The 26615-nt window shown below is 55.5% G+C and overlaps 1 protein-coding gene across 1 annotated transcript in view; it reads right to left on the reverse strand.

The window, feature by feature from the left end:
* PTPRF (protein tyrosine phosphatase receptor type F) overlaps positions 1-26615 on the reverse strand; it is a 64543-nt gene that overhangs the window by 29140 nt on the left and 8788 nt on the right. Inside the window, 3 exon segments of the mRNA XM_049774616.1 lie at positions 6790-6900; positions 14170-14358; positions 26435-26576. Coding sequence (XP_049630573.1) covers positions 6790-6900; positions 14170-14358; positions 26435-26576 — 442 coding nt within the window.

A 26615-nucleotide genomic window follows, 5' to 3' on the forward strand; every position in this document is an offset into this window, starting at 1 on the left:
TTCGGAGCATGCAGGGAAGGAGGGCAGGCAGGACCTGGCTGTGGGCAGGCATGCTAGACGTGCAGCTCAACATGCAGGACTTGGGGCAGCCTCCACGGGGACCCCCACAGCCAGAAAGGCTCTAACCAGAGGACCCTTGCTGGGGACCCACAGGGCCATGGCAGAACCTCTCCATCACAGGGTTCATGCTCTGCTGTCACAGCATGACCCAGAGTCAGAGATGGGAGTTATGGCCAGGTCACAGGGCAAGAGGTGAGTGCCATAGTGGGTGGTGAGTAACCCCAGGGCAGCTACCAGGGCCAAAGAATACCTTTCTGGCCCACACGTCTTTCTAGGAGCACAGATAATCTCTGCTGCCACTGCATGCCTGTGTGGGTCCCTCAGCTCCCCTTCACGCTTGCCTAAATTACACTAACCTATTCAAGTCACTGCCCTGTATGGTCCCCTGACAGTTCCACAGTCCAGCCAGTAGGCCCTCCTTTCAGTCAGACCCTCCTCAATTCTGTCCAGTAAACCCCAAGTGTCCTGCCAGCTGGCATGGTATGTCCCTCTAAGGACACCAGAGCATGTGAGCCAGATCTGGCTAAAGAGATACAGCCTTGAAAGGACTCCCAAGCAGTGCTCAGGGGCACAGGGGCCACTTCCAACAAAACTGGGCAGCATGTAAGCCTGAATAATACATCCACAAGGCTGTCCTAGTGGTGCTCATAAGGCCGCATTCTACCCTACGTGGGGCCTAGTCCCAGGACCTTCATGAAAACTATTTCAGGAGCGACTTTCTGTGGTGATTGACCTTGGAACAGGACAGCCCGGCTGCGACTCGAGAGCAAGGCCAGGAGAGGGGAGAGGACTGGGAGGGTGAGCCAGGCCACGGCAGACCTTGCTGCTTACTCTGTCCAGCCATTTTTACTCTGCACTGAGGGACATCAGGGTGGCCTGCTTTGCTGCAGTGGACAGTTCTGCACTCCTTGTGTCTAGAAACTGGGTAGCCCCTATGCAGAAGGATAGGTGTGTGTGTGTGGTGGACAGTGACTAGGGATATGGCTGTTCACAGGAATATCAACCATGAGCCCCCTCAGGGCCCTCCCCAAACCACATGGGGGTGAGGTCAAGTGAGCAGGCAACTTCCTGGGCACTCTGGAGTTGTGACAGTGGGGCAATTCCCACAGGCCAGTGGGAACTGGTTAAGACCTGCTGGAGGAGGGAGTGCGGGAGTTGCCTGAGGTTGTCCTGCACGGCAGTCAGTGGTGGCCCCTCCCAGCACCCTGGCTGTGCTGCTGGGCACAGAGAGGACTATGTTTGAGGGGCATAAGCCACCATCAACAAATTTGCAGATGCCATGCTGACAGTGTTGCCACAACCCAGTGACACTGAAGACACCTGGTGACAAAAGATTTGCCTGGGCCAGAGAGATAGCATGGAGATAAGGCGTTTGCATTGCATGCAGAAGGATGGCGGTTTGAATCCCGGCATCCCATAAGGTCCCCCAAGTCTGCCAGGAGCGATTTCTGAGCGTAGAGCCAGGAATAAACCCTGAGCGCTGCTGGGTGTGACCCAAAAAACAAAAAACAAAACAAAACAAAACAAAAAGATTTGCCTGATAGGGCTTAATAAATACCTCAAGGTTGCAGGGAGAAGTTTCTGGAACTTTCTGGCCCAGCCAAGGTTGGGAGGAGACACTACTTCAGGGGGGGATGTTGGAGAGCTAGTGGCAGGGGAGAGGGTATAGTCTAGGCTTGAACCTGGTCCACAGTGGCCTCTTAGGGTCACATCTAGTCCTTGGAGGTCAGAGTCAAGATCCCCAGGAAGAAGAACTAGGTCTGTGACCAAACCCCTGGGTTCCAAGCTCAGCAGCCCTGAAGCTGAACTGGACTTTATCCCAAACTGTTCAGAGTACAGGTTGTTCTGTTCCACTGTGGCCCGGTGATGTTGGTGCTACTATCACTTCCCAGTCTGCCTGCAGGTGTAAGGGAGAATTCTGAGGGCAAAGACTGATCCAGAGGCCAAACCTGACCCTGGGGGGTTAGCCCAAAGTACAGGCCTGAAGCTCAGAGGCTCTATGGTAAATTTTCCTAGAGCAGGACACTAGCCCTGAGCCCTCTGGAGTCCCGCTGTGCAGTTTCTGGAACTCAGACACTCCATCCCAGGAGCCCAGAGTATATCTCAGAGGATGAGTCAGGGAGCTAGGAGGGACACTCCAGGACTCTGACCTGTTTGAGAAGCCTTCCCCATCTGACACCACACATAGTCGGCAGCCCTTCTAGGATCTTCATTGACACAAGTCCCCCCAAGCAGTGCCCTGGGTTCAGGCCTATTGACAGCAGCCACAGCAGGGAGGGCCAGAGTGGGGCAGGGAGAAGGTGTGGAAGGGCTGATCCTGGGGCCCAACATAGCTGCACAGCTCCCGGCCCCCTGTGCATCCTGTACGCTGACATTTTACAGACAATTTCCAAACAGGGCCCTGCCATTTCAGGATTATATTTCAGCTGTAACTTTTAAGTCTAATTATCTGCACTGACAGCCCCCTCCAACGGGCGGGGCGACGCCCTGAGGCAGCAGTGTTCAGCGAGTGGCAGCTTAATCGCAGAGGGAGGCAGCCCCGCAATCTGCATCCACGCGCGGAAATTTCGCTGATGAAAATAACACAACATTAAGGAGGGGATCAGGGGCAGGATCCACTGTATCAAGATAAAATAACTCTTTAATAAATAACCTTGTGGCTGCCGCAGAGCAGTAATTAAATGCCGGCGCGCTCGGCGCGCAGTTTTAAGTAAAGCTGGAAAAATGTAAGATGTAATTATCAGCGCCAAACAAATTACCAGCCCAGCAAATCCCCCCCGGAATATTTAGAAACTCATTTCTGCCTCGCCTTGTTAAATATTTGTGTACGTGCTTATTTTTGGTGGGACCACAGAGGGGGAGCAGAAAGGACAGGGGGGTCAGGAAGGGTAGGAAGAAGGGGCGTGGGTGGGGGCAGAGGCAGCTGCGGGCTGCACTCTCTGCTGAGGACTGTTCTCTCAGCAGATCCACCCGGTCAGCAAAATGCTGAAACCCCAATGCCCCAGAGCTCAGGCGAGCATCAGGATGGACGCTCAGAGCTGATATCTGAGCCAAGGCTGCGGCCTCCACTCCGCTGGTCCCTTCCCCCTTCCTCTCTCTTGTGGAGAATAATCGGCCCCCAGAGAGCACTGCAAGGGGCCTAGGTGCCCAAAGTCCTACGCAGGCGAGACCCCTGTCTATGGAAAATAGACAACACAAGAGTGACCATGTCCCCTTACTGCCAGCCCCAGGAGGAAGTGAAGGGGTCTGGGAAGTTTCCCACCCTGAGTGGAACTGGTCCTCCACTGGGGCCTCACTAAGTCTCAGCAAGAGAGTACACCCAGTTTCGAGACTGGCCAGCGGGAAGACCTTCACTTGGGTCTCATTGGAGGGAAGGGACAAGAGTGAAGGAGTGTGCCAACATGTCCATCACTGTCACTCTATAATGCAGGTCTGTGCTGGGAGGGGAGGGGGTACAGTGGGTGGCGCAGGGGTTCAAGGGCAGGTCAGCCCTGGTTAGGACCTCTGATCTTTCCTTCGGGGTCTGGAGAGATAAGGCCATGGAGATGGTGTGCAGCATGACTGTCTTGGGCCCTATCTCCCTCCCCTTTCTGAGCATTACCTAGAACAGACCACTGGCCTGGCCCGGTCACAAAGCAGGGGGTATGATTCCATGCCATGCACATGCCGGCCACTCGCCCTCCCACCCAGCAGGGGAGCCAGCTCAGGGGACATGCGGATATGTGGTGTCTCAGGGACCCAAGCAGGGGAACATGCAGGGCTGGAAGGCCTGCCCGGACAGCACCAAGCTCAGAGTAGAGCTTGCTGGGTGCCGAAGGGGCAGGCCTGACTGGAGCGAGCCTGAGGGAACAGAACGAGCCTGCTGGTCCCCACTGGCAGGAGCACCCCTCGACGGGCGAACTGTAGATGGGTAAGAAGTGAAAAGGACCAACCTTCTCGCTGATCTGAGAGATGAGAGTTTGGGTTGATGGCAGAGTGCGATGAGGATGAGGAGGGAATAAAAAAAAGACAAGGAGAAACACAGAGAGAGTAAAACAGGCCAACCTTAACCTGCCCACACAGCACAGAAATGAGACAAGACTTGCAGGCCCCACGCACACGCACATGCACGCAGGTTCGCGGACCATGCCGCTCACACAAGACTGAGGACTGACTCATGGAGGACACAGTGGACAGGGCTGGGGCTGCGGCTGCAGGGCCAGCACACCGAGTGCAGGGCATCGGCCGACCCCCAAGCCTCACACAGGCCCCTCAGCTTGGGCAGACCCAGGCAACTGGGCATTGGAATCAGGGCCCACCCAGGCCACAAACCCACCAAGGCTGCTGCTGAAGCCCCCTGCTATATAGCAACAGCACAGAAAGCTGGTTCTGGGCACCTAGGGGGAGAAAGACCATGGAGCAGTCACCCGGGTGAGAGGCGATGGTGTCCAGCACCCTGCAGATAAGGGGGAGGGTGGGGAAGGAGAGGCCCGCCCTGACCCCTGGCAGCTGCAGAGACGCTGTGGAGAGAAGGACAGGGTGAGTCACTCAAGGCGGGAGGCAGGTCCGCCCAGCACGCCTGGGCCTGCGAGACTGTGGGTGGAGCTGTGGGCAAAGTCAGCCGTAACTGAATGACACATCCCTGGGCTCTCCCCACTCGGTGTGGTGGCAGGACCGTCTGCCCGGCACTTCCTGTGGGCTTGGTGCCTGCTGCCATGTGGAGAGCTTTATGCGTGTTATCCTGGGCAACGTGGCAGCAAGGCCTCTGAGACAGAGGACAGAGGGTAGACAGGAAGGAGTTGTGGGTCAGTGGACACAGTGAGGAGTGGAAGACAGGGTCAGAGAGAACACTAAAGCTGAGGAGGTTCTTTTTCCTTTCCTTTCCTTTTTTTTTTTTTTGTCTTTTGGGCCACACCCAGCAGTGCAAAGGGGTTACTCCTAGGGCTCTATAGTCAGGAATCACTCCTAGCAGGTTCAGAGGTACCATATGGTAGAATGCTGGGGAACAAACCTGGGTCAGTCACGTGCAATTCAAATGCCCAACCTGCTGTGCTCTGGTCCTCTAGAGCAGAGGTACTTAACTAGGTTACCCCAGGTAACACAGGGCACTCTGGAGATATTGTGGGGAGTTGAGGACTAGGGCATGCGGTCTCTAGCCAGCCAGGAACACTGATAAATGCTCATAATGCACAAAACAGCTCTGTGCAGAAAGGTCTTTAGGGTCCTGACCTTTAGGGAACCGTGGCCAGCATCCACATGGACCAAATGGAATGCAGAGCTTGGTCCTGATGCAGCAGCCAGGGCTCACAAGCCTGGAAGGGATCTGGGGTCTGCTCCGCACAGAACTTAAGAGGCTCGTTTGGGAGACATAGGCTATCAGGCAGGTTTCTCTGAGAGGGGCTCACCCTCTGAGGTTCAGCTGCTGAAGGGCCAGTAGAGGAGATGATGACCAGGAGCAGTGAGGGGCTGATGGGCTCTCAGCACTGCAGAGGGGCAGCAGATACTTGGCCAGTCCTGAGACAAAGAGGCACCCACAGGTGCTAGGAGGAGGACACGCCCACGGTCGGGTCAGCAATGTGTTTGGGGGCTGGTGAGCCAAGCACAGAGCAGGTTCAGACAAGGTCTGGATGTGAGGCAGAGGGCAGGAGAGGCAGCCTTCGTCAGGCTAGGCCACCGCTTCAGGGCCTAGAGTGAGCAGTGCCCCATATTCCCATCCCTAAAGAAAAAAGACCCAGGAAGGTCTGGTGTGGTGTAGTCGAGCTGTGGTGGGAGCTGGCTAGGACCTGCCCAAACCCATCAGGCGTGGGAGCATGGGCCCCAGGACAAATGCTGTGAGGCGTCAGGGAATCTAAGCTGCCAGCCACAGCAGCTGAGCTAAGTGTAATCGAACTGAGCCCCAGAGACCACTTCCGGCTATATTCACCTGGCAGCGTGGCCCAGGAGGGTGGTTGTCCTGATGGTACCTGAGTAGAGGATCTAACTCAGGGCCTCAGACCTGACTCTGGGCCCAAGTCACTGTACGTTCAGCCACTCCCCTATTTGGGAGCCCAGGTCAGTGCTATGTGGGAAACCTACTCAGATATGTTGCTTAGTCCAAACAAGAACACACGGCCCACAGCAGGCCTCCTCCACAGGGGGTCCCAGCTGCCTCAGCCCGACCGTCTTCACAGTGGGTTCCTCTTCTTGGAGGACCCAGTTAGCCAGGGGCCAGAAGGCAGGAGCAGGGGGCTTGGGCCAATCGTGAGAGCCCTAGGCTGCAGCCAGAGTACTACTGGGGTGGCAGGACAGACTAGAGGTGAGGAAGAGATGTGTGTAGAAAAGGGAACAGACAGACACACACACACACACTGGAGAGAGAGGTCAGACAGGAATATGTGTCTGGGTGAACGAACACACACACACACACACACACCCTCGAGAGGCTCCAGATTCACAAATACACAGAGTTGGAAGGCTCACACATACACAAATGCACAGATGGAAGGCTCTAGATGGACACACAGAGCTGAAAGGCTCTAACACCTGAGAGACTCTGGGCCCAGGAGGCAGGACCTAAGAGAGATACAAAGGCTTTCTAGTGGTTGCTCCCCAGGGGGCTGCAGGGAGGAAAAGCAGAAGGTGTCGAGGCCAGAAGTCAGTGCAGGGGAAGCTGAGCTGCTGTGGAAGAGTCGGAGAGGAGGTGGTGCTGGCCACGCTGGAGGCTCACACCCAGGCGGTAGCTCTGGAAAAGTTGCTGCGGCCAGTTCTTACCTCGCACATACAGGTTCGCTGGGGCCGAGTAGCGTGTGCCTGCTGAGTTGGTCGCCACACACTCGTACTTGCCTTGGTCCGACTCCTCACTACTCTCAATCTGCAAGGCACCTGCGGGGACAGAGAGTCACAGGTCAGGCCTGGGATCTGGGCAGGGACTCCAGAGTGTCTGAGGCTGCCGCGGACTGACATGGCAGACATGGAGGACACCCCCCTACACCAGCGGCCTCCAGGCTGGGAGCAGGCCCACATTGGCCCCTCCGTCCTGCTGACCGCCAGGCTGTTGGTTCTTTCTGGGGGCTCACCCTGTGTCCCCTCAGTGCAGAGTGCTCGCCATGAAATTCTAGAGCCTGTTCACCAATGAACACGCCCATTGGCCCTCCTGGCTTCTGGATCCCAGGACAGCATGGATTTGATCCCTCAAACAGCCTGTAAACGTGGCCACGGAGGGGGGTCGTGAGCATGCAGTGCTCTGTGACAATGTCCCCCCCCCAAACCTAAGGAGGGGTTTGGGGATAGTGGGACCAGCAGCCAATGCTCACCAGCACCATCCTCCCGTGGCCCCCACCCCCACCGGCACCCCACCCATTCCGGCTCCTCTCCCTGCCTGGCCCAGCTAAAGTGCTTCGACCCACCGCGGTCCTGCATAATTCAGGAGGCTAATGGAGGCAGCAGCAACTGGGCCAGCGCCCTGAGGGGCCGCACTGGCCGCAGACGGACAGACAGGAGCCAGGCTTGGGGAGGCGTGGGGGCTGCTGAAAAGGACCCTCATGGAGGGTGGGGGAGCCAATATCAGTCCTGGAGAGCCACAGGGAACCCGACGTGGACTGAGTGGGATGGGGGTGTGAAGCTGCTGGACTTGGCCGCCCCCCAGCTCTGATGATAAAACCTTTGGGAAAAGCTGCTTTGGAGAGTGCCTGGGTCAGCTGTCTGTAACACTCACACCTGAGGCACAGGCAACACCCCCTCCTGGGACAGGCCGACAGACAAGCACACCCACACAGGACGGCCCATGGACAGCCACTACCCACAGGACACAGCCGGACGAAAGCCGCCTCCCACACAACACCCAAGAGACCCTCGTGGTCCTACCCACTAGGCCCCAGCTTACGACACATTCAGGGATGAGCTCCTGGCTAGGGGTGGGGGCCCATGGGAGAAGCTGTCTGTATCCCTAACTCCTCTGTTGAGTGAACTCCACCACCACTAATAAACCCTAGGGACGAGCCATGGGACTGTCCATGGGGCATGGAAGTCTGAGGGCCCAACAGCCAGTTTCTTCGAGAAGACCCGAATGAGGCCTGGTTAGGTCATGTTCACGGGAAGGATGGACGGATGCTGCTCCAGAAATTGTGGGTCTAAGTAGAGGGGAGGAGGTCGTTGGCTTTTGGCTGGGTAGGGACTGCACAAAGGTCAACTTGGCTGAGTCCCCAAGCAGGGGACCCCACAATGAGCCTAAATGAACCTCAACATCTGGAACCAGCACCAAAACCCAGCAGAGGGGCAGGAAGAGCTGGTACAGCCTGGGGTGTAAATTCTGCAAGATGCTCCCTCCCCTGTCCTACAACTACTCAGCCCCAGATTTGGGGCATAGAGCTTGCCCAAGGACACGGACAGAGGTGGGAGAATATGGGAATAGAATGTGTCAGAGGCAACCATTTTTACAGGCTATCTGTAAGGAGCCTGGCCCTGCCCACATCCTCATTCTTGCCTCAAATCCTCAGGAGCCAGAGATGGGGCCCTGGCCCTAGTTTACAGCGGAGCAAACAGATGTGTGTGAGAATGAGTTAATATTCAGAAGGTCACGTACAGGGTGAATCACACTGGAACCTGGATCAAAGTCCAGAGGCTGGTGGGACTAAAGCAGCCTAAGTACCTCATCAGGGGGACTGTTTCTCTCAGCCACTGTCCCAGTGTCTACCCTCAAGCCTCAGCTGAATGTTCTCCAGGTGTCTGCTGGGCAGAAGGGTTGGGACAGGAACAGGATATTAAGGTAAAGTAGGTAGTTACTGGGAGCCCCGAGAAAGGAGAGATCAGCCCCCCCTTCTATGGGGGTAGCCTAGCAGGTCTAGTGCTGGTGTCCCCAAGGGGGTACCAGTTCCCCCCAGGTAGAACTGGTGATGGATGAGTCCACAGAGGGAATGGCCGAGAGTGGAGGTGTGTGTGGCTCGTGTTTCGGGGGGCTGGAGCTGGAGATGAGAAGGCTGGAGAGGTCAGATGGGGATGGGGAGGTGACGGACTGGACGGGATGGAGGTGACAGCAGTGGCGTGGCGAGATGCACGGACAGCATTCTTACCTCTGATTGGTGAACCACCTGGCGAGGTGATTTGAATGCAAATAAGATCAGAGAGAAGCATTAGTACAAAAGGAAGGAAAGCCACAAAAAGCCCAATCCAGATCACCTGAGACCTCAGCGGCGGGGCTGGACAAGAAGCAGCACTACTGAGAGAGGGAGTGACAGGGATCTGTGAATCAGGGTTCTGGTAGGACCCTGCCAGGTGAGACCAGGGGTGAAGGAGCAGAGAGGAGGCAGCCCCACCCAGGAGGGCCACCCAGATTCCACAGGTGGGAGAGTCTCAAAACTGAGGAGAGGAAGAGCCAGAGGGAGGTCTGGCCACAGCTGTACCCCTCAAGCTCTCCACCCCTCTTACCCCTCAGCGGTCTCACAATCCACAGCAAAGCCTGAATCCCCACCCCGTGTGAGCCCTGGGTAGTTCCTGAACTGCCCCACAATGTGAGTGCGCAGACTGGAGGCCAGAGCCCAAACCTTGCTGAGGTCATTATTTAGTAACTCTGGGAACTGGTGGCCAAGGAGCCAGACCCCCCCACCCCCCATTTCCGATGTACATGGGCTACTTCCTTCCCTGGAGTAGCCAACTCTGAGCTTTGTAGGCCCTCTCGTCCACCTTCACTATGTCCAAGGGTGAGTGGGGAATTGGCCGTCACTCCAGAGAGGGGAGGGCACCAGGAGGCAAAGCCGGATCCCCCATTCCTCACAGAACCTGAAGGTTCCCAGGAGGAGTGGCCTGTCCGTCTGCAAACAATGAGCAAACATAGGCTGGGAGCATTCAGGGACATGCCCAAAGTCCAAGGTCACCCAGCCTTGGAGGGAGGCAGCAGGACTGGCTGGCGTGTGGCCCTCCATAGGCTGCAGGGGTGTCTGTGTGCCCAGAGAGGCTGGATAGGAAGCTGTGGAGGGGGTCCAGATGGACAATGGCAATGGTCCCAAGATCCTTTTGGGCATCCACGGAACAAGAGCATCTTCCCGACACCCCAAAATGATCTGCTTTCACTCACTCACTACAGCAGAGCAGACAGTGTGGTTTTCCAGTGGCTTCACAGCGACAGGGAGGACACAGTGGAGAAGCTCCAGCTGCCATCCATTAAGGCCCAAATTAAAGAGATTTGTAAAAAGCGTAAATCGGTGCTGCTCTTCTTGCGGAGTGTTTTTGTTTTAGGAAGAAAAATCATCATTTTTCATTAAAAAATGTTATTTATGTTAACATAAAATGGGTTTTTCACTTATTTTAGAGTGGATTAGTAAATATTTAAAATTACTCTGTCTTCCTATTGACTCTGGGCAACACTGACAGATCTAACTTACGTGCAGAAGCTCTCTGTGGGCCCCGGATGTTCAAAACAACCAGGGGTCCTGAGGGCAGGAGGACAGGAGGGCAAAGGTATGATCCTGTTTTGACATTCTGGGTCTGACCCAGGAAAGGTGCAGTGATAGCCCAGAATGGGAACTCTCTGGCTTCTGGCCTCAGCTGTGCTGATAGGTTCCCGGCAGTGGCAGAAGTCTTCAGTAAATTGATCAAGATGGATGTGGGGGACAGAGATGTCAGGAGTTCACATTCCCAATGTCTTAGAAGGGCCTTGCGCTGGGGACAGAAACTCACTGCAGAATCCTCCTCCTGATGGTGGGGCTTGTTCAGGGGACAGGTGTTCCCTGCAGAATTCCTCTCATTACCGGATGCTGCAGCTCCTGTCCAGACTCTGTAGTCTGCTCAGTAGTCCTGTGTGTGAGGTGGTGGGGACAGCATATCAAGAGGTCCCTGCGGTGCTGGGGAGCAGTGAGTATGGTGGAGGGTCACTTTTCAGAGCTTGGCACACACATACACAGGAAGGCTAATGGCTCTCTTGAGACTGGCAGCAGCTCAGTGCCACCTTGCAAGGCAGTCCCATTCACTGGTCACTCCACTTCCTTTCTCATCTTGGGTCTATGCCAGGCCTCAAGTCCAAATTTTCCAAGAGGATCTTGTGGGATCAGGACAGATTGCCATACCAGCTGCCTTTCTACCAAACTCCTGTGAGGGGCCTCCCGCCTCAATTTCATATACAGATGCTTGAAAAATTCCAGGTGTCAGTCTGGAGATGATGGAATTGTGCATCTCCAAAGTCTACCAGGGTTCTGCTGCTCCCAGGTCCCAGCTTCTAAGGAGACTCTAGAAGATCCTTGGGAGATCTGATTAGTGGAGGGGGGGAGGAGGTCCACTGGACAGAGATCTTCATGTGTGACCCCAGGTGACCAGCTGTGAGAGGGCCAGGGCACACACTCTGTCCTTGCTGGGTTTTAAGAGAACCAACAGTAGAAGGCAGGCAGGAGCTGGATGGGTGGAAACAAAGGCTCCTGTGAAGAGCCCAGGGCTTGGGAAAGGATCCCCTGAAAAAAGCCGTAGCAGTCCAGGTGCTTTTCCAGATGAGAGCAGGGGAAGGGACAGGCAGTTATAGGCAGCATGTGTGTGTGTGGGGTGGTACCACATCCCTGTACATGTGGCAGCCTGAGGACCACAGGACAGAGCTTCAGCTTACAACCTGTAGGCAGCAGGAAAGCTCAGCAGCCAAGTCTTCCTTGGCCCCGAGAAGCAGGAGTGGACTTTCCTCTATAGGGACATGCTAAAGGTCAGACACGAAATCATTTATCAACCAGGCTCAGAAGTGACAGGGCAGGCTCTGGGCATTGGGGGGCACTACAGACAGAGAGCCAGAACTCAACATGGACCCTGAAAATCAGCTGAGTCATGAAGAAGCAGAGGCAAGCAGAGGTTTGGATGCACTTCAAGCTCCTGTGACTGAGTGGTGGGCTACAAACGTAGGTCAGGGTGCAGCCCAGGTGGGGGCTGGGTGTCTAAATGCAGGTAGGAGCAGAACTTGAAGCTCAGACAGCTGTGGGTTCATTTAATAATGCTCACTGCAACCCTGGATTTTCTGCTTTGGAGCCAGCCCTAGAGGTCATCCTGGTGGGTCACAGAGAACCATGTGGTATCGAGGATCAAATTCAGGCCTCCCGCATGAAAGCTCTGCACTCCTGCCCTGGCAGTCATTCCCTGCACCTATATCTCCTTTTTTGTTTTGTTTTGTTTGTTTTGGCCATACCTGGCAGCACTCAGGAGTTACTCCTGGCTCTGTACTCAGAAATCACTCCTGGTTGTCTGGGGGACCATATAGGATGCTGGGAATTGAATCTGGGTCCGTCTTGGGTTGGTTGCGTGTAAGACAAATGCCCTGTTGCTGTGCTATCACTCTAGCCCCTCTAGATTTCCACTTAGAGGGCCAGCCGGAAGGGTTCTGAGGCCTTGTCCAAACCTAACCACTGAGGTGATGCCATTGAGGTCAGAGAGCGCAGAGGGACTGAAGCAGAAAGCTTTGCTGGTGCTGAAAGAAGGACAAGGGTAAGGCCTGGAGGACGGCAGTGCCTGGTGACCTGATAACCTCATCAAGAGGGCCACGTGGGGACAAGTGAAGAGAACGAGGTGGCTCCTTCTCGGAGCTTGAGCCAAGCGTGCCCCAGGTTTCAAGGAGAGGCACTGGCAGACGGGCACGACTACTAGGGATGGAAGGACCCACCCATCGGGGGTGGTCAAAGTGACACCTGGAAGTCAGGGCAAGGCTGGAGAGCTGAGCTTGGGGCAGATGTTTGGACATGAGATAACAGGGAGCTGTGGGCATGAAGCAGGAGCCATGGGAGTGCCAGTTGGCTCTTTCCATTGGGCTGTGTCCGCTGGGCTGAGAAAGTGTCGGAAGAGGAGGCTGCGGGGACTGCGGGAGGGAGTGGCCAGGGTGGGGTGGGGTGCACGGGGCTGCCCTTGTAGCAGGGGAGGACCGGGAAGCTGCGTGTATCTCTGTTGACCGCGGGCCAGTGAATGGAGGGCTCGGGGCCTGGCACCCAGCAAGCACCACCGCATCAATACTTGATGAAGGCGGGCGTGAGACTTGCTTCTTCCCAGAACCGCTGCTGAACGTGGGTAGTGCCTTCTGGGGCGGAGGCCAGACCCAGGGGCAGTAGGGGGACATCTGGCTGCTGGAGAAGCCTGCTGAGGGAGTGGGGGGAGAGGCACAGAGGAGCTGAACTGCCCAGGCAGCTGGGCAACACTGGGCAGCGGTCATCCACGCTGCCGGACTGTTTCCTGCCTTGATCCTGGCTGTTTTAATTAACTGCGCTGCAGCTGCCTCCATCTTGTTGAGTTTTAATTAAATTAAATGAGCTAACACTTTGTCGGCTGTCTCAGGCGGCCGTGGTGGGGGCTCTGGATCCTGCCCCTGCTGGGCGCCTAGGCGCTTCCTCCTCCCTTGGGCCTCCCCAGGGCGTCCATCTGGGGGAAGTGAGGGGGAAGGCTCGGCACGAACACCGGGAAGTCTGCAGGGACCTCCTGGGGGACAGGCGGCAGCAGGGGGGCACGGGCCCCCAGCCTGGAGGAGCCTGCTTGGAGCAGGGTCTGCCAGTACAGCCCGTAAGTGGCAGTGGAGGCAGGAGGCAGCCAAACGGATTCCGTCCCTGCCTGCTCCATTCCCACGAAAACGGAATCAATTATCTTGGCGGGAGTCTCGCAGGCAGATCGATGAGCAGGGCGACACAGCCTGCCTGGTCACAACAGCATCTTTGCTCCTGGCGCTTGGAGCTGGCTTGAATAAAGCGTCCAGAAGAGACAGGTGGTTCTGGTAGGCCAGAACTAGTGTGTCTCCCCTCCCATTGCAAGGCCCCAGAGGCCCTGCCTTTTGAAGCCCAGTGAATCAGGCCGCGCTGACCTCGTTCATGGGCCATGCCCTGCTGTCTGGAGCAGCAGAGGGGAGCAGTAGAATCCATGCCCCCCACTCAAGCTAGGACACAGGGAAAATGGAGGATAACTCAAAAAGATACTCAGGCAGAGCCCAGTATCACGCTGGGCATGAGAGTCGTATGTCAATCCCTAAGTCTGGCTTGACGATGCAGGAAGGCCAGAGAACCCCACCAACGACAGGTTCTTGTTCTGGTCCTGGTGGAGCGAGAACTGGGTCTGTCCTCCAACGGGTTGTCTCTGTTCAGGCCTGAAGAACTAGTCCCAGGCCAGTATCTCTGTTCAGAAGTCAACAGGGCCCTATGCCCCTCCCCCTGGGCTCACCTGAACGCAGCTGCTTGATGCGCCCATTGCTGGTGGCAGGGTCCACCGGGAGAAAATCCTTGAACCAAGAGATCTCTGGGTCGGGGTTCCCGCCGGCAGCACACAGCATGGTGGCCGTGCGCGCCTTCTCCACCACTTTCAGCTGAGGCCCCATGTCTATGGATGGGAACCCAGGTGGCAGCTGTTCCTCTGCAAAAAGCAAAGAAGGTGTGAGGACTCGTGCTCTCCTCCCATGGCATCACACAATCACCCTCTGGCCGAGAACAGTCTGGCACCACATGAACAGGTCGGAGGCCCATTGTCCCAACTGCAAAACAGCATTCAAGGCTCAGTCCGAAGCAGTCTGGGTTCTGGCCCTGTGAGGGGCACCCTCTCCCCACCAAGGCCTACCCTCTGCTGCTCTGTACCTGGCTCAGTCTCAACTGCAGCCTTGGATGTGTGTATGGAGGAAGGAAAAGTGTCATCGGGGCCCCAACTATTCGAGCCAGCCCTATCATCTACACTCTTGACCCTAACACTCCTCCCTCTCTCAGGAACAGAGGTCTGATGTTGGCACAGAGGTCAGGTTGGGGACCCTAACAGAGCCTATGGGGGCTCAGGAGACCAAAAAAAAAAAAGCTCCACGAGGACACCACAGCACAACTCCTCCTTGTCAGTTTTTCCCAGCCTGCCAGCACTGAGCTCCTGGGGGTGGCACTTCCCAGGCAGCGACAGGAACAGATAGCAGCAGCATACCCCACTCCTGCTGCTGGAGACCCTGTGTCAGCCAGAGGGGCTGCAGACACCAACATCCACCAGCAGCCAGCTCTGGGGTTGATCCACCAATCTGCTTGTACCCCTTCTTGAACACTAAGCAGGGTTCAAATGTACACCTTAATTTTTTTGTTTTGGTTTCGGGTCATACCTGGCTTTCTGCTCAGAGGTCCTTACTGACAGATCTCAAACCTGGGTTGGCTGCAAGCAAGGCAAGTGCATTCCCTTCTTTTATCTCTCTGTCTGGCCCCAAAGGCCATGATGAAGACTAAATCTGCTGGCTCCTCCAGTACAGGAGTAACAGACTCAACCCTAGGAAGGAGGAGTCCAAATAACCAGCACACCCGGAGAGCCAGGTCACTCGGCACACAGTAGCCAAAACAATGACAGGACCTGGCATTGGAAGATACTGTCCTTGGCTTATCTTCTGGTAGGGGAGCAGAGACCAATGGAAGAGAAAAGGAGCCTAGCACAGCCCACTGAAGGCCCAGCACTAGTTGGGATCTGAATCCTGTGCCAGGCAAAAGGCAAGTGTCTCCCTTGGAAGGGCATGAAGTAAAGGCAGGCAGCATGGCCCCCAGGGGACTGGCTGGGAGGCCAATAGCAGGAAATGAGGGAGCCCTGCAAGGCAGAGACGAGACATTTTCGATTTGCTGCCAGACCCCAGGGGGGAGTCTCTGTAAGGCTCCAGTGCATGGGGTACCCCATAGTGACTGTATGTTGGGGCTACTGGGAAGGTACTTCTCGAACTAGAGAGCAGCCACACTCCCCAGCATGTCCTCGTCTCATTGCCCAGCTCTCCCTGTGGCTGGCAGCTGCCCCCCAACCCCGAACCCAGCATCTCCCTGGCTGTAAATATGGTCTCTCAGCATTCTGACTTTCTGAATGTTCAACAGCAGCAAGAAAGGGGCAAATGGGATGAGAGCAGGATACAGTGGAGAGGTTCCCTGACCCTGCAGATGCTGGTCCCACAGGAAGACCTGGGCAGGTCCCAGGCCACTTCCTGGGACTCTCAGTTCTTCCCATCCTGTTCAGTCCTCCACAGCTCAGGAGAGAGGGAAGGGCCTGGAGCCATGGGGTTCCAGCTCTGCCTGAGAGGTTCTGATGGAGACAGAGGAAAAGCCAACAGCTGCAGCCCCGTGTCCCAGGAATCTACTCTGAATTCCTCACACGAGGAAGGTCTTTGGGATTTATGCCAAATTAAGGACAATTAATTTTCCTCCCTCAATTATCACACCCTCAATAGCTCCGTCCTTGGCTCAGATCATCCTGCAGGCATTGCTGCCAGAGCCATGCTGGCATGTGTGAAGAGCTGTCCACGGAACAGCAGGACCCGGAGGCCCGTCCCCAAGGCAGCCAGGCTCCCAAGCAGAGGCGGGAGTGTTGAGGTGCCCACAGGCAGCTCCTCAGGAGGATCCCTGCCAGCTCCTGCTTACTCCCTCACTCCGGGACCCCCCATATAGGCCAACAAGCCAAGAGGGGGACACCAGAGAGCTTTCAGCCAAGCCGGGCAGGAACCTGCGGTGTGCAGCTGCCCATCTTTTTGGTCTGACTCTGGGTTCTCCTGAGCCCAAAGCATCCCTAACTCCAGCCCAATCCCTGGAGGGCCATGCTCAGAGGCTGATGTCACTCAGACACCATCAAGAAAGCAGAGGCCTGCCTGAGACCAAAGGTCACGTTTATGGCACATTTATGAGGTGGCAGGTACCCGCTTGACACGATGACTTCATCTTTCCCCCAACCCAAGAAACAAGGGAGGGCTGAGAGAGGTCACAGAACCTGCCCAAGGTCATAAAGGTACAATCCCAGAAGGGGTTTGAAGGAGGCCAGGTGGGAGCCTCCACCTGCAAGTCTGGTGCTCTTAGTGGAAGAGAGGTGAGGTGTGGCCCATCCAGGTTGGTGCTGCCACCCCGCCCCCATCGTGCCCTCAGCTGTCCTACCACAAGCTACCTGCTTCGTTCTCATACACAGAGCCCCCTGTCCCTCTGCACGTGGGCATGCACCGGGCCGTCACCCGAGTCCCTTCTAAGCCGGGGCCCCTTTGGTGGCAGTGCTGCTGGAGAAAAGCCCCTCCCCCCGCAGGCCACCAGGTAACCATGGTGACGGAGGAGGCTGCGCCAGCTCGGATGCAAGGCTGCGCGCACCCGTGTGTCCATGCGGGTCTGCGTGCATCAGTCAGCCTAACGTTGCTAGGCTAGGGTGGGTCGGCCGTGCAAAGAACCCTGGCACCCAGGCCCCAACTCCAGGAAAACCCTCCTCAGAATGTCACCGGACATTCAACTGAGGGTGGGGACAGTGGTGTGCCCAGCACAGTTCTAGGGTCTGCAGTGTTTGTCCCAGAAAAAGGTCCATGGAAGAAGTGGGGTGCCCTGAGAGGGAAAGAGAAAGAAACCCAGGTGGGCCTTCCAGGGGCCTCTGGGTAGTCAGCCAGTCCCAGGCCCTGCAGGTGTTTGAGGGTTCGGTGCAGGGAGCACATGTGACTGTGGGGGTGCCCACCTGTGACTCCTCCAGGAACTGCACTGGGCTTTGGAGCTTCAGAGTGTCTAGGTGTGGGGAGGGACGGGGGTGGAGAAGTTGCAGGATGCAAGAGTTGGCTGTCAAAAGCAGCAGAGAAGCAGCATCAGTTCAAGGCCAGCATGGCTATTTCGAGATGTAGCGGATGAGGTTGGAGACATAAGCGCAGCAAACACAAGGGGGATGCAAGGGAGAGCTCACTAGGGGAGGGCAGGGCTGAGCAAAGGCCATGGGAGAGTGGGGGTGAGTAGCCTGGAGCTAAAGCTTCAGGCAGGCCCAGATAAAGGAAGCTAGGGTGGGGGTAGACGGGCCCATCAGGCTTTCTGTAGTGATGGGGGAAGGGGCTGCGGCAGAGGCCCCCTACAAAGCACACACAGGTCTCATTGTCCAGCTCTGCTGAGGCTGGCCCAGAGGGAGGGGCCGCGCCAGGGAAGCGGCAGATGGAGCCGCCTGGCCATGTCCCGGGGCAGGCGTGCCGCCTGTCAGCCTGACTGACCTTCTCACCCATGTTTATCCAGCCTCCTGGCAGCCTGTGCACGCAGCAGGCACACACTGGCACATACATGGGCACCTGACCCTTCCCCTGTGCGCGAGTCTGGACTCTGAACTGACACCCGGAAACATGCACCGCCAGGGAGCAGGCAGGCAGGACAAGAGACAGGTGCAGAGTAGCTGCATATGTGTGTGTATGTGTGTGTGTGGGGGGGGCACCTGCAGTGCCAGGCACCTGTGGAAGCAGACGGATCTGGGCAGCAGTGTACACGGAAACACACATGTCCTGACATGCAGCGGTGGGGATGCACCCTGGGAGGTGCAGGCAGGGGCAGGGAGGGAAATGCCAACATGCAGAGACACATGAAGGGACCTCGTGGGTGGTGGGAATGAGGCCACTGCACAGGGCCCTGATCTGGCTGTCCCCACCTCTTGCACAGCGGGGTGAGGGCCAAGAGGCTCTAGGCAAGGCGCAGGCCTTCCAGGGTTCCAGAGAGCCTCACCCTACTCCAGGCTGCCGGGAGTAAGTGGGGCCTGGGGAGCCCTGGACCCATCTCCCTGCGCAGCTTTCAGTCTCCATTTTCAGCTTTTCTTTTCTTTTTTTTTTTTCTGGGAGAAAACTCCCACCTCTTCCAGCACTCAGATTTCATCAAACTTGGCATCTTAAAAGCCTGTTTTGTTTTTGAATCTGAGCTGTTTGGGGCCTGTCGGCAGGGAGAGCTAAGCAGGCGGGCCTCCCCCTCCAGGTCTGGGCTTCCCTGGCGCCTCCCACAGTCCCACTCAACCTGGTGGGGAGACCCCCGTCCCACACCCCCCAACACACATGAACCCCAAGGGCTGTCCCCTGGGCAAACCCCCCCCCCCCACATAACTGGCTTCAGGCCCTCACTAGCACTGGCATCTCTCCTGGGGTTTCCCCAGGTCGGTCCCACTCCAGGAAGATTCTTTTGATCCTTTCCCTCCAGAACTCCCTACCAGGTTCAAGGCCAGGTTCGGGGCCAGTCTACCAGCTCCCTAAAGCTTCCACTCTCTCCTCAGTCTCCTGCAGCCTAGCTGGCCCCCTGGCCTCCTGCTGGTGAGTTCTCCAAGGTCAACAGTGATTCTGCCCACTCAGTCCACAGCTCATCTTGTCTGACCTCACTCTTCTCCCGCACACTTGGAGGCTTGACTCACAGGCTAGTCGAGGTCCCTGCAAACTCCCCCTCCCGCCACTAAGCGTTAGCCCTCTGGGGCCCCGCTTCTGGATGGGGGCTATTTCTTAGCCTTCAAAGCTCTATCCACCTCCAGACAGTGCCTTAGCACTAGGGCAAATAGGAGCCATCCTACCCGGGATGCTGGCTATTATAGAGATTTCTTTCCCACAAGACTCTTTGGACCTGAGTCTTAGGAAAGAACAAGGCCTCTACCTGTCCCGGGAGCCAGGCCTGCAGGAGCTAGCTGAGTCTCTAGGTGCCTCCTGCCTATTGGTGGCCTTGGGCTGCTGCTCCTCCTCATGGTGGCCACAAGACTGCCCTGCCCCTTATGGGTCTCCCTGCACCCCACTCTGCAACCCTAGGGACCTTCCAAAACAGAAACTTGATCCTGTCATTCCCCTGATAAAAATCCTCTCTCCCATAGCAACCAGAGGGAGGGGGCACCTCACCAAGGACGGAACACATGGGCACATCAGGGGCACTGAATTTCCAGCTAAGCTGCTGGGTGGGGGGATAAGATAAGGGAAACACACCGTGGGGCAAGGGTGTGCTGACTACTGAGGAAGGAGGCCACCTGGGCTCAGATCTGATCTAGAAAAATTGAGGTGGGGTTTGCCAAGTACCAAGAAGCCCTGAGCCTGATCTAGGACTGCCTGGTAGCTAGTACCAGCACCTACCTTCTGGCCTCTCCCCTCTCTGTGTCTGGGGCCTCCCCGACTTTCCAGAACAAGGTTACACTATCTCCTACCTGGTTTGCTCAGGGTGGGAGAAAAGATGGGGGACAGAGGCCAAAGTTGATTATCCAGATAGGTGTGAGGAAGACCGGGGAAAACCTTTCCCTGTTGATGGGGAGGGAAAGTGTCCAGCCACGCCAGACCCTCAGAAAGTCATGCCTGGGCTGCTGCAGCCCTTCACCTGAGCTCCCTGGAGCCCAGGCCAGAAAGTATGGGTGACTCCTAGGGAAAATCCTGCACCCTGAAACAGTGCTCCACAGCCAGGCCAGGAACCCAGAATAGGAGTGTCTGGGTTTCTCCCAATGCATGCCCTTAGCTTGCACCTAGGAGATTATATGGGGTGGGGTTGCCCGGCATCACTGAATTCCAAGTTGATTGTTCCCTTTACCCCAATACCTCAGGCAGGCCAGATGGTCACCCACCCCCCTTCTCACTAAAGACTGCCATGAGGTAGGTAAGATGAGGTGCACCTCGGGGGAGAAGATTGCGGGTTCCTGGGTCGGTAGCAGGGGTGCTATGGCCCCAACCAGTTAGCACATATGGATCGATCTGGGTAGGTGAGATCCCCACCTGGTACACCTTCCCCCGGGACTAGCTTAGAGGAACAGCTGGGGTGACTGCAGGCTCAGTCAGATGTCAATGTCTCATATTATCGTCCCACTGCTTGAGTGGGGAGCCCAGCCCAGCTTGTTCACCCCTATAGTGCCAGGCTGACCCACACATGCAGCTTGATGTGGACACACCACAGGACACAGCCATGCGGCACATACACACCACATACAGCTGCACAAACCCTCCTGCATACAGCTCTCCTGCATGAACACACACACACATATACTGGTGCTCACGTACCCTCCTACACACACCCTGGTTGCACACATCCTACTTTTGCACACTCATTCCTGCTGCACACATACCGCCTGATATGCCTACCCGTGCAGTACCGCTCTACAGTCTCTCCTCCTATCCATGCAAAGTGCACTGTGTGTTGTCTGCTGCACACTCAAACATGCATTCCTACTGCATAAAGCCCACTTATCCCCTGCCCCCCTGACCTCACACAAGCACGCAGCATGCACGCACCGTGAAGCACGCTACCTGCTGCACTCCGCCCCACCCGGGCTGATGCACACACACCAAGCTTGCTGCAACCCCGTTTCCACGGCCACAGGCACACACTGGACACAACGCCCACATCTCCTACGCACGCCAGAAGCCCGACCTGCTGTGTCCATGGCCACAAGGTAAATGCCGCCTCCTGCACTTGGTGCCCTCAAAACCAGGCCCCCAGGTCCGAATCAGTCAGAAACTGCTCATCCCCCTCCTCAGCTGTCTTCCCATTGGCTCTTCCAGAACCCAGCGGAGTCTCGGGGTCCTGCCCACCTCTGCAGTGTGACCTGGCTGCCCTGAAGTCCCTGGCCCAGGTGAATGAATGACCTCCAGCCTCTCTCAGTCCCTCCGCCTTCTGGAGGGAAGCGCCACCCAGACGCCACCGGCCTCCCCTCCCCCTCGGAGGGAAAATGTCAGATTCCCTGTCTCAGTGGCGGCAGGGCGGGTTGGAGGGGGAGTGATTCAGCCGCCGCCTCAAGAGCGAGCACGGAGCGAGAAGAGCTTTTCCTGCCATTACCCGGCGAGGGAGAGGCTGGCGCGCTAATGGCTTCAATTACCACTCAGACAGGAACGCTGGGCGGCGGGCTCACAGCCCAGGACAGGCTCACCCCCAACCAGCCTGCACCCTGCCCAGGGCGGAGCGGGGCGGCAGATGGCTGAGCATCATGGGCCACCTCGAGGATCACCCCGATGGGGAGTGGGGTGCAAGGCCACTTGGGAGGTGTTGTTCCTAGAAGTGGTGGTGGGAGTCCTCACAGAGCAGGATGGCACAGGATGGACTTGGCAGTCATGCTGCACACCTCAAATAAAGTAAGGCCTCAGAGGCAGTGAGTGTGGGCTTGGGGGTACCAGTGTGTGTGAAGGGAATCAGATTCAACTCTAACCCAAGCCAGCACCAGCCTTATCCTCCCTCAGGCCCTCCCCAAGCTCTGGTTAAACCATTCTTCCAGCCCCAAAGGCGTGTGGGGCGGCCCTGATCAGGCCATTGGAGGCCTCCCATTCCATCCCTTTTGGCTAACAGGCAGGCTGAGGCCAAGATTACCCAGTCTAAGAGTATAAGTCAGTAGTCAGCTCATTTCATCTTCCAGTGCTGCCTTTCAGCAGTGGGAGGGGCCCCTAAGCCCCAGCTCCAGCCCCACACAGCAGGGGCAAGGTAGGTACCTGGCAATCCCGCCTCCCTCCTCCCTCAACAAACGTGTCCCAACAATGCAAATATAGGCCCTGAAAGCCCCTCTGATGCTTCCAGAGTTAAAACTGCAGGGCAGTGGTGGGATGCTAGCACCCAGAGGACCTAGGAGAGAGCCTGAGGCAGAGCTTTGGGGAGACACTGCCCATAGTGACTTTTCCAGGTCTGAGAAGAAGAGAAGATGTCCGTCACCCCCCCACCCCTGCCCGCCCGCCCGGAGGCAGGGACTCCAGTCCTAGTTGCACCCTCCCACCTCCCAAAGGCCAGGGCAGAGCTACTGTTTGGCTGGAGCAGAGGCCAACAGGAGTGAGGCAGCACTAATATACCCACCTCAGGATCTGAGAGGAGAAACTGAGGCCAGAGACCCTGCTAGGGTCTGCACCTGCTCAGCAAGTGTGGTTCCCAGCCCCACTGGTAAGAGTCCCTGGCAGGAACAAGACAAGGGTTAAACCACGATGCCAGGCAGACAATACCAGGCAGGAAGGCGCAGATGCCAGCTCACACATACATCTGACCTTCCACATGGGCATCTACCATCTTCATGCTGGGCACCCTCTGAGGCTGTGCCTTCTCCTTAATCCTCCAAACTAGCCATGGCAGCAAGGATGCCACCCATGTTTATAAATGGAGCAAATGAGGCATGGAGGCAGAGCTGCTAGCTCAAGGTCAAGGGTGAGCGAGGAAACGGTGCAAGCTTTTCTGTATAATTCCTGTCCCTCACTGCCCTTCTGAGTTGGAGTCCCCAGCGCAGGCAAAAGAGTTACTGAACGGATCCATGCGCTATCATAAAGTCATGTGTAAAATGCCCAATGTGGCAAGATGCTCAACGGTTACTGTAATCAAAGCAATGCAAATTAAATTGAGATGCCATTTTTTTTTGCCTATTAACTTGGCAAGGATTTTTTTTTTCCAATGATAATTCCCACTGCTGGTGAGGATGTGCAGAGAAGAGGCCCTTGAATAGCATCCTTGGCAGGAGTGAAAATGAATACAATTTTCTGGAAATACTGCAAGGTTCCAAGAGGCACACGCCCTCTTACCTGGACACGCCACCTCTGGAATCCCAGAGAATCAGGAGAATGCATATACCTTCCCTACGAGGAAGCCTGCAGAACCTTTACCCAGATCTTATTCTGCTTCTGACAAGGGCAAGACCAAGGTCCTCCAGATTACATGTACTCAGAGACATTAAAAATGCTGCAGGGGGCCCGGAGAGATAGCACAGCGGTGTTTGCCTTGCAAGCAGCCAATCCAGGACCAAAGGTGGTTGGTTCGAATCCCGGTGTCCCATATGGTCCCCCGTGCCTGCCAGGAGCTATTTCTGAGCAGACAGCCAGAAGTAGCCCCTGAGCACCGCCAGGTGTGGCCCAAAAACCAAAAAAAAAAAAAAAAAATGCTGCAGGGCTATAGCACAGTGGGTAGGGAACTTGCCTTGCATGCAGCCAACCCAGGTTCAATCTCCAGTATCCCATATAGCTCCCAGAGCCCTGTGAGGTGTGATTTCTGAGTGCAGAGCCTGGAGTAATCCTTGAGCACTGCCGGTATAGCCCAAAAAGCAAACAAAACAAATGATGCTGCAGGGACCAGAGAGATAGTACAGCAGATAGGCACAAGCAGCTGACCCTGGTTTGCATCCCCAGGACTACATATGGTTGCCCAAACACCATCATTGTTCATTCCTGAGCACAGAGCCAGGAACAATATCCTGAGCACTACTAGGTGTGGCCTAACCCCTGCCCCTGCGCTCCAGCAAAAGAAAACAATGATGCTGCAAAAGAATAATGCACAGGAAGATCTTAATATATATGTTACATATAAATATATATGAAGATATTCATATATGTGTGTGTGTGTATATATATAAAGAGTCAGAGAGATTGTGCAGTAAATAAGGCACTTTTTTTGGGGGGGGTCACACCCGGCTGCACTCAGGGGTTACTCCTGGCTCTATACTCAGAAATCGCTCCTGCCAGGCTCGGGGGACCATATGGGATGCTGGAATTCGAACCACCATCCTTCTGCATGCAAGGCAAACATCTTACCTCCATGCTATCTCTCCAGCCCAAATAAGGCACTTTCCTTGCATGAAGTCGACCTTGATCCCCAGCATCCCATATGGTCTCCTGAATGCTGTAGTAGTGATCCCTAAGACTGAGCCATACCCCTAAACACTACTGGGTATGGCTCAACAGACAAAATATAAAACAAAACAACGACAACACCAAAATAAATAAATAAATAAAAACACTAAGCAGACTGTGGTTCTATTTCTGCATAGAAAATAAAAGGACCAGAGAGAGATCAAAGGACTAGTGCTCACAGATGAAGTTCTACTACAGTTTCATCCCTGACACTGCAAAATGGTCCCCAAGTACTGAGCCTGGAACCACCATGTATGACTCAAAAACTGAGAAAAAGAAATAAAGAGTAAAAGGAAATAACATGGATGGCAGAAGATGACAAGAAGTTCTGTCATATATACTTTATACTTATATACATATATGCTTTATACTTACCAAATTTCTAAGTTCTCTACGACATCAAAGTCATATCCTTGGCCCCAATGTTGTGTTTTAAAATAAAACATGGAGGAGCTGGAGTGACAGCAAAGCAGTAGGGCATTTGCCTTGCACACGCTGACCCAGGACAGACCTTGGTTCGATCCCTGGCATCCCATATGGTCCCCCAAGCCAGCAGTGATTTCTCATTGTATAGCCAGGAGTAACCTGAGTGTCACCAGATGTGGCCCAAAAATAAATAAATAAATAAATAAAAATAAGGCATGAAGTCTAGAATTTCCTTATTTACTTTTGGGGGCACACCCATCGGTCTCAGGGGCTACTCCTGAATCAGTACTCTAGTCTGCTCTCCCTGCAGTGTTTGGATGACCATGTAGTGCTGGGTTATGGGGAGTCAAACCTAGGGCTTCTGAATACATGTATGCCCTGCAGGGCGTGGAACTCTCTCCCTGGCACCAGAATATTTTATCTTAGTAGTGGGGAGAACTAAACTCAGATGAGGCATGTACTCTACCACTAAACGCCATCCCTGGCCCTAGTAATTCTGAAAACACAGACTCGGGGCCAGAGCTATAGCATAGTGGGTAGGGCATTTGCTTGATATGCAGCCTATCCGCATTCAATTCCCAGCATCCCATATGGTCCCCCGACCCTGCCAGGAATGATTTCTGAGCACAGAGCCAAGAGTAATCTCTGAGTGCCACTAGTCTTGTTTTTGGGGCCACACCAAAACAAAACAAACCAAAAAAACCCAGACACATTTACACTGAGAATCCATTCAGGCTAGGAGGGGAGTAGGTCACTTCCCTTTCGTGGCTTCAGTGTTCCTTCAGTCTTCTCAGACTGGTGCTGGGTCTGTCTGTATCTGTCCTCCAACAGGCCTAAACTCAGGCTAAATTGCTGTTTCCCTCTTTTCCCTCTCCCCTTCAGAGGTACCTGCTACCCCCAAAACAAACAGGATGGCTCCCAGGGCCCCTGAAAGCACCCTTCTTTCCTGCCTCTGCACTTGGCACATGTTCTTGTTGTTCCTTCGGTCTCAGCCCCACCACAGTGCCTACATGTCCTCAGTACACCTCTCCGTCTCCTCAGGTCTGGCAACCCTAGGACTCATGGAAACTGAGGGTCCTGGTCAGATGCCCCCTGGGACTTCTCTGTGGTCTTAAGAGGTGTCTGTGAATAAACAGATAAGCCAAGGGAGCCTAGGACATAGTTTAGACAAAGCATGTGGCTGAGTTCCATGTGTGAGACCTGAGCTCTATCCCCAGCAGCGGGGAAGAGAGATTCCAAGGAACCACCTCAGAGGGGAGACTCTAAAACTCACATAATGAGGAGCCAGAGACAGGACAATGGAGAGACAGGCTTGCTTTGAATGCAATCGACCTGGGTTCAATCCTCTGCCTCCCATATAGCTGAGTGATCTCTGAGCACAGAGGTAGGAGTAGGCTCTGAGCACAGCTGGGTATGGCCCCCAAACAAAACAACTACAGACACCTGGGATACACCAGAGGAAACCAGGTCCACAGTCACAGGGCCCAGAACCACAATCCACTGCCTCACCTGAGACCCCAGATGTCCCCAAGCAGTGCCTCGGTTCAGCAGCAGTAACCAGAAACATCCCCTTGCAGCTAGCCATCAGCCATGGCTAATGATCGCCCATTACTATGGATCTTCATGGACCCCCATGACAGCCAGCCCTCCTCTCTCCCAAATGCACACCCGCCTATAGCAGAGATGGGCTAGCCAACCCTTCTGTCTTGCACGAACCTTCGAGGACAGAGAGCTGGGCACTAGTGTTGATCTCTCCCACACTGTTGGTGGCTGTGCACTCGTAGATGGCTTCATCCCGCTGGACCCTCAGTGGTTGGATCCGCAGCACAGACCCTGCCCCATCGTCAAACTCGATCACCTGCCAGAGGACAGACACCCAGTGAGTTAGTCACTGCCT

This window comes from Suncus etruscus, chromosome 6, assembly GCF_024139225.1.
Source record: "Suncus etruscus isolate mSunEtr1 chromosome 6, mSunEtr1.pri.cur, whole genome shotgun sequence".
Classification (NCBI taxonomy): domain Eukaryota; kingdom Metazoa; phylum Chordata; class Mammalia; order Eulipotyphla; family Soricidae; genus Suncus; species Suncus etruscus.